The sequence below is a fragment of the Embiotoca jacksoni genome, unplaced genomic scaffold (assembly GCF_022577435.1).
Source record: "Embiotoca jacksoni isolate LCO1_2020_lvr unplaced genomic scaffold, fEmbJac1.0.p SCAF_100, whole genome shotgun sequence".
In the NCBI taxonomy this organism is placed as follows: Eukaryota; Metazoa; Chordata; class Actinopteri; family Embiotocidae; genus Embiotoca; species Embiotoca jacksoni.
This window is the reverse complement of record NW_027185231.1, coordinates 410,036-417,500: the sequence shown is the minus strand read 5'-3', so window position 1 is coordinate 417,500 and position 7,465 is coordinate 410,036. Positions and strand designations below refer to the sequence as shown.

General features: G+C 36.6%; 1 protein-coding gene across 1 annotated transcript; it reads left to right on the top strand.

Annotated features, from left to right (window-relative positions):
• Nucleotides 1–5,975: 5,975 nt before the first annotated feature.
• Nucleotides 5,976–6,779, top strand: neurog1 (neurogenin 1). The gene has a single exon (XM_069173144.1). It carries the CDS (start codon nt 6,073–6,075, stop codon nt 6,661–6,663), a length of 591 nt encoding a protein of 196 aa, XP_069029245.1. The 5' UTR covers nt 5,976–6,072; the 3' UTR covers nt 6,664–6,779.
• The last annotated feature ends 686 nt before the right edge of the window (nt 6,780–7,465 follow it).

Genomic DNA, 7,465 nt, shown 5'->3' with positions numbered 1-7,465 from the left:
TATATAGTATACAGTATATTGCATATTGCATATAGTATATAGTATAGGGAGGTCTGTGGCTCAGTCGGTAGAGTGGGTTGCATACTAATCGGAAGGTTGGTGGTATATTGTATATAGTATAGAGTATATTGTATACTGGATATAGTATAGAGTATAGAATATAGAATATATAGTATAGAGTATATTGTACAGAGTATAGAGTATATAGTAGAAAGTATATTGTATGTAGTAGAGAGTATATTGTATATAGTATAGCGTATATTGTATAGAGTATATAGCATAGAGTATATTGTATATAGTATAGAGTATATTGTATACTGTATATAGTATAGAGTATAGAGTATATTGTATAGAGTATATTGTATATTGTATATCGTTTATAGTATAATGTATATTGTATATAGTATAGAATATATTGTGTAGAGTATATTGTATAGAATATAGAGTATATAGTATAGAGTATAGAGTATATTGTATATCGTATAGCGTATATTGTATAGAGTATATAGTATAGAGTATATTGTATATAGTATAGAGTATATTGTACAGAGTAGAGTATATAGTATAGAGTATATTGTATATTGTATATAGTATAGCGTATATAGTATAGAGTATATAGTATATTTTATACTGTATATAGTATATAGTATAGAGTATATTGTATACTGTATATAGTATATAGTATAGAGTATATTGTATAGAGTATATTGTATATTGTATATCGTTTATAGTATAATGTACATTGTATATAGTATAGAATATATTGTATAGAGTATATTGTATAGAATATAGAGTATATAGTATAGAGTATAGAGTATAGAGTATATTGTATATAGTATAGCGTATATTGTATAGAGTATATAGTATAGAGTATATTGTATATAGTATAGAGTATATTGTATAGAGTAGAGTATATAGTATAGAGTATATTGTATATTGTATATAGTATAGCGTATATAGTATAGAGTATATAGTATAGAGTATATTTTATACTGTATATAGTATATAGTATAGAGTATATAGTAGAGTATATTGTATATTGTATATTGTGTCTAGTATATTGTATATAGTATATTGTATATTGTATAGAGTATATAGAATAGAGTGTATTGTATAGAGTATATTGTATATTGTATATAGTACAGAGTATATTGTATATAGTATTTAGTAGAGAGTATATTGTATAGAGCATATAGTGTAGAGTATATTGTATATAGTATATAGTATATAGTATATAGTATATAGTATATTGTATAGAGTATAGATTATAGAGTACATAGTATAGAGTATATTGTATTTATTATATAGTATACAGTATATTGCATATTGCATATAGTATATAGTATAGGGAGGTCTGTGGCTCAGTCGGTAGAGTGGGTTGCATACTAATCGGAAGGTTGATGGTATATTGTATATAGTATAGAGTATATTGTATACTGGATATAGTATAGAGTATAGAATATAGAATATATAGTATAGAGTATATTGTACAGAGTATAGAGTATATAGTAGAAAGTATATTGCATGTAGTAGAGAGTATATTGTATATAGTATAGCGTATATTGTATAGAGTATATAGCATAGAGTATATTGTATATAGTATAGAGTATATTGTATACTGTATATAGTATATAGTATAGAGTATAGAGTATATTGTATAGAGTACATTGTATATTGTATATCGTTTATAGTATAATGTATATTGTATATAGTATAGAATATATTGTGTAGAGTATATTGTATAGAATATAGAGTATATAGTATAGAGTATAGAGTATAGAGTATAGAGTATATTGTATATCGTATAGCGTATATTGTATAGAGTATATAGTATAGAGTATATTGTATATAGTATAGAGTATATTGTACAGAGTAGAGTATATAGTATAGAGTATATTGTATATAGTATAGCGTATATAGTATAGAGTATATAGTATATTTTATACTGTATGTAGTATATAGTATATAGTATAGAGTATATAGTAGAGTATATTGTATATTGTGTCTAGTATATTGTATATAGTATATTGTATATTGTATAGAGTATATAGAATAGAGTGTATTGTATAGAGTATAGAGAATATAGTATATAGTATAGAGTATATTGTATATTGTATAAAGTACAGAGTATATTGTATATAGTATTTAGTATAGAGTATATTGTATAGAGCATATAGTGTAGAGTATATTGTATATAGTATATAGTACATTGTATAGAGTATAGATTATAGAGTACATAGTATAGAGTATATTGTATATTTTATATAGTATACAGTATATTGTATATTGCATATAGTATATAGTATAGGGAGGTCTGTGGCTCAGTCGGTAGAGTGGGTTGCATACTAATCGGAAGGTTGGTGGTATATTGTATATAGTATAGAGTATATTGTATACTGGATATAGTATAGAGTATAGAATATAGAATATATAGTATAGAATATATTGTATAGAGTATATTGTATAGAATATAGAGTATAGAGTATAGAGTATAGAGTATATTGTATATAGTATAGCGTATGTTGTATAGAGTATATAGTATAGAGTATATTGTATATAGTATAGAGTATATTGTATAGAGTAGAGTATATAGTATAGAGTATATTGTATATTGTATATAGTATAGCGTATATAGTATAGAGTATATAGTATAGAGTATATTTTATACTGTATATAGTATATAGTATAGAGTATATAGTAGAGTATATTGTATATTGTGTCTAGTATATTGTATATAGTATATTGTATATTGTATAGAGTATATAGAATAGAGTGTATTGTATAGAGTATAGAGAATATAGTATATAGTATAGAGTATATTGTATATTGTATATAGTACAGAGTATATTGTATATAGTATTTAGTATAGAGTATATTGTATAGAGCGTATAGTGTAGAGTATATTGTATATAGTATATAGTATATTGTATAGAGTATAGATTATAGAGTACATAGTATAGAGTATATTGTATATATTATATAGTATACAGTATATTGTATATTGCATATAGTATATAGTATAGGGGGGTCTGTGGCTCAGTCGGTAGAGTGGGTTGCATACTAATCGGAAGGTTGGTGGTATATTGTATATAGTATATAGTATATTGTATATAGTATAGAGTATATTGTATATAGTATAGAGTATATATTCTAGAGTATATAGTACATAAGTATAGAGTATAGAGTATATTGTATATAATATAGAGTATATAGTATATAAGTATAGAGTATAGAGTATATTGTATATTGTATATAGTATAGATTATACAGTATATAGTATATATATATATATATATATATGTATATAGTATATATATATCTATATATAGATATATATATATATAGATATATATATATCTATATATATATATCTATATATATATAGATATATATATATATCTATATACATATATATCTATATATATATAACCAGGGCAATGCGGCTAAGTTTGATGTTTAGCTGTGACACAGGAATTTGATGTTTCAGGTCAAACGATGCTCCAAACCTCATGAAACTTTGCACATGCGAGTTTTTGAAGATGCCGCCAAAAAAAGCCATCCCCGACGTGTAGCATGCGAGGGCCCGCATATCACTGCTTGCAGTTTTTATTATTATTATTATTATTATTTCTGCATTCAGAGGACGGTTCAGGTCCTGAATCTGGTTTCACGTCAGTTCACACTGGAACGTATAAACTGCAGCGAACATTCATTTTATTTTGAAAGTCTGAAGCTTCATTCAGAGAAGTAAACAAATTAAAAGTAAACATGACTCATGTTTGGAAATCTTCAGCTCCTACTTTAGTTTCTTTTAGTTTTGTTTCGGCTCACGAAGACTTTTAGATTTAATCCTCCTCCTCCTCCTTCCTTCTCCTTTCTCATTTCTCCTCCTTCCTCTTCCTCCTCCTCCTTCCTCGTTCCTCCTCCTTCTCCTCATTTCTCCTTCCTCGTTCTTCCTCCCCCTCCTCCTTTCTCCTCATTCCTCAATCTTTTCTTTTGTTCTGATCTGAAAACACTCTTCTTGTTTCTTTACAGAATAAATATGAATCCTAAACACCAGATTTGCGTTTTAACTTCGTCCTTCCTGCTGATTCATCCGTGTGTCCAGAAACATGTGTGAATGTTGGAGTGGATCGTCGGGGGGGCCGTGCAGGCTTGTGCCGGCCCTGCAGCGGCTGCAGCGGTGATTTGTGTGCAGCCCGACTCTGGTTTTGTTCCTGCTGAGGGACATTTGAATGAGAAAGCTGCCAATAGAGAAAGAAAGCAGCACAAAGGGCCGAGGAGGCGAAGGAGGACGGAGTAGTGAAAGGAGGAGCAGGGCGGACGGCACAATGGAACAATTCACCTTCTAATCGCTTTGATATATTATACATGCCTGAAGACTCTAAACATTGTGTAATTATTTATAAATGACCCCCCTCCCCCTCCCCTCCCTCCTTGCAGCAGAAAGACTCTGCAGGTCTCTGCTGAGCTCCGAGCGCCCTAAATGGAATAATTAATGGAAAATTGTACGGCTGTCTCATAAAGATGTCTTTAAAAAACATTTCCAGCTCCATCTGCAAGAAAAGACACACAAAGACTCCATCTGAACACTGACACCAAGTCCGGGTTCTGATCCGTTTCAGATGGCCTCTCTGGATCTGATCTCACATGGTGGTTCTGCTGAGGACTCTGGAGCTCCTCAGGGTTCTGCTGTCGGTCCTGTTTCATTCTCTGAGATCAGCAGTGCAGAAACACTCATTAAAGGAAGTTTTAACGTTGACCAACCAAACTCTGTTCATTTTATTCAGCATTTAATATTCGAACAGGTTGTTTATTGTTTATTTAAAAATATTAAACTGTACTTTAAATAAAAACAGCTTGTATATCATGTCTGTTACTGTCAGATTTATAAATAACTTTGTGTTGTTTTAAACCCACCTTTGACCTTTATCATGAAACCCAGAATAGATTCTTTCATTTAATTATTGTTGTGAAATCATGTTTTCCCACTTTTATTTTGAAAGTGCAGTGAAATTAATCTTTGTTTGTTCAGTTAATTTGAAATTCTTTGACTTTTTTTTCCGACTTAATAAAACCACCTGTTGAGTGTTTGTCCTCAGAGACGTCTTCATCCATCAGCTGCTCCTCTTCATCACTTTACTTTCTGCCTCAGTCATATCACTGCTCTTATTGTGAAGGATTTTAAAACTACTTAAATCCATATTTATCTGTTTGATCGATTATCTGATTGCTGATGAAAAAACGATTAAATTGAGATCTCCATCAGAAATAACTAATCTTTGTTCTTTGCAGAACTTTCCTATTGGTGGATGACGTAGAGGTGGAGGGATGATGGATGGATGGATGATGGATGGATGATGGATGGATGGATGGATGGATGATGGATGGATGGATGGATGGATGGATGGACGGATGGATGGATGATGGATGGATGGATGGATGGATGGATGATGGATGATGGATGGATGGATGGAGGGGGGGAGGGATGGATGGACGATGGAAGGATGGAGGGGGGAGGGATGGATGGATGATGGATGGATGATTGGTGAACTCTCCGGAGTGTCTCCGCAGGCGTGGGGGCGGGGTCTTCTCTCTTTTTTTCTGTATTTGGTTTTAACTCTGAAAGCAGGTTTAGTCCTTTCTGTCCCACGGGGGAGGGGGGGGGGGGGGGTCCGTGCGTGTCGTTCGCGTGGCCGGTCACCTCCTGTGATTGGCTGGCCGTGATTACCGGCACGCTTCTCAGTGCGGGAGGAACAGACACCGCAGGCATCATTATGTTAATGAGCAGCTCGGCGGCACGGGGCAGACCTGCCGCGAGGGGTGTGTGCGTGTGTGCGTGTGTGTGTGTGTGTGTGGGGGGGGGGGGGGGGGGGGCATTGTCCTGTCCACCGTATAAAAGCGGGCTGAGGCCGGTCGTGTGCCAGGCTCACCGGCTCGCACGAGCTGAACTAGAGCAGAGAGACTCACTGAGTCGCGTGCCGCCCGTCCTGCTGCAGAGACCCGGTCCGGACCAGAACTCAGAATTCCAGGCTCCGGTTCTCCTGCTCCAGGCTCCGGTTCTCCGCCGTCATGGACTCCGTGTTCTCCGACATCGACAGCAACAGTTGCGACTTCTTCCCGCTCACCGACGACGAGGACTCTCGCCGCTCCACGTCGCCGCCGCCCGACCAGCCGCCGCAGCAGCAGAAGAAGCGGCGCCGCGGCCGCGCGCGCGGCCAGGTCCCTGTGCAGGGGGTGAAGAAGAACCGGCGGCTGAAGGCCAACGACCGGGAGAGGAACCGGATGCACAACCTGAATGACGCGCTGGACGAGCTGCGCGGCGTCCTGCCGGCGTTTCCGGACGAAACCAAACTCACGAAGATCGAGACGCTCCGGTTTGCGCACAACTACATCTGGGCGCTGTCGGAGACCATCCGCATCGCCGACCTGCAGGCGGGAAAGACCGGTGACGCTCCGCTGCGGCTCAGCGCCGCGTGCCTCGGAGACGTCCCGAGCCCCGGCAGCGACGCCTGCTCCTGGAGCTCCAGCGGCTCCTCGTCCTCCTCCTCCCCGGCGTACAGTGCCTCCAGCCCGGGCAGCCCTGGCGCTCCGGACGATTACAGCTTCCGGCCGCAGGACGCGCTGTTCGGTTTCCGAAGCTTTGTGCCGGGCATCTACTGATCCAGGAGCCCCGGAGGAGACCAGGGGACCCGCAGAGGACCCCCGGAGTCCCGGTCCAGAGACATAGAGACATGTAGGACGGAGAGTCTCTGCTGGACTTAATAAGACTGATATAATGAGACGGAACCATTTTTGCCTTATGAGCTCGTTTCTTCTTCACGTGTCGGATTGTAAATGAAATAATTTAATTTGTATTTAGTTGTTTATTTTATTTGGTAAATTTCTTGCACTTTCCACTGCTCCCCCCCCTCCCCTGCAGGAGGTGAAAAGTCAATTTTACAATTTGTAGTTCAGCGCATAACAGCGCGTGACAAAAGAATGAATGGAGCTGCAGTCATCCATCAGGACGCACACACACACACACACACACACACACACACACACACACACACACACGTTAGATTGTTGTTGTTTTTATTTATTGCCTTTGTTTGGTCACGCGATGAATCTGTATTTTGTACATAAAGAGATTATTTTTTTATTCTATTTGCTCTGCAGCAGTTTTCTACGAAATAAAGTTATAACGTTTCTATTAGTCACGTGCCTACGTGTTGTGCTTTAATCCGAGTCCTCTGTGACAAAAGGGCTCGTGACTGTTTATTATAATTAATATTAATAAGATAACGGCCTGTTCAGAGCAGCAGGTGGAAACACAAAGATCGTCTGTTTCTGCTGTTTTACTGTTAACGAGGAGCTGAAGAGACAAAGGAACTTCAAAATATGATTCATTTATAAAGTTATAAATTATCAAAAATGAACCTGCTGAATTAACTTTTATTTTTAAAGGATAGTGGCATTTCTC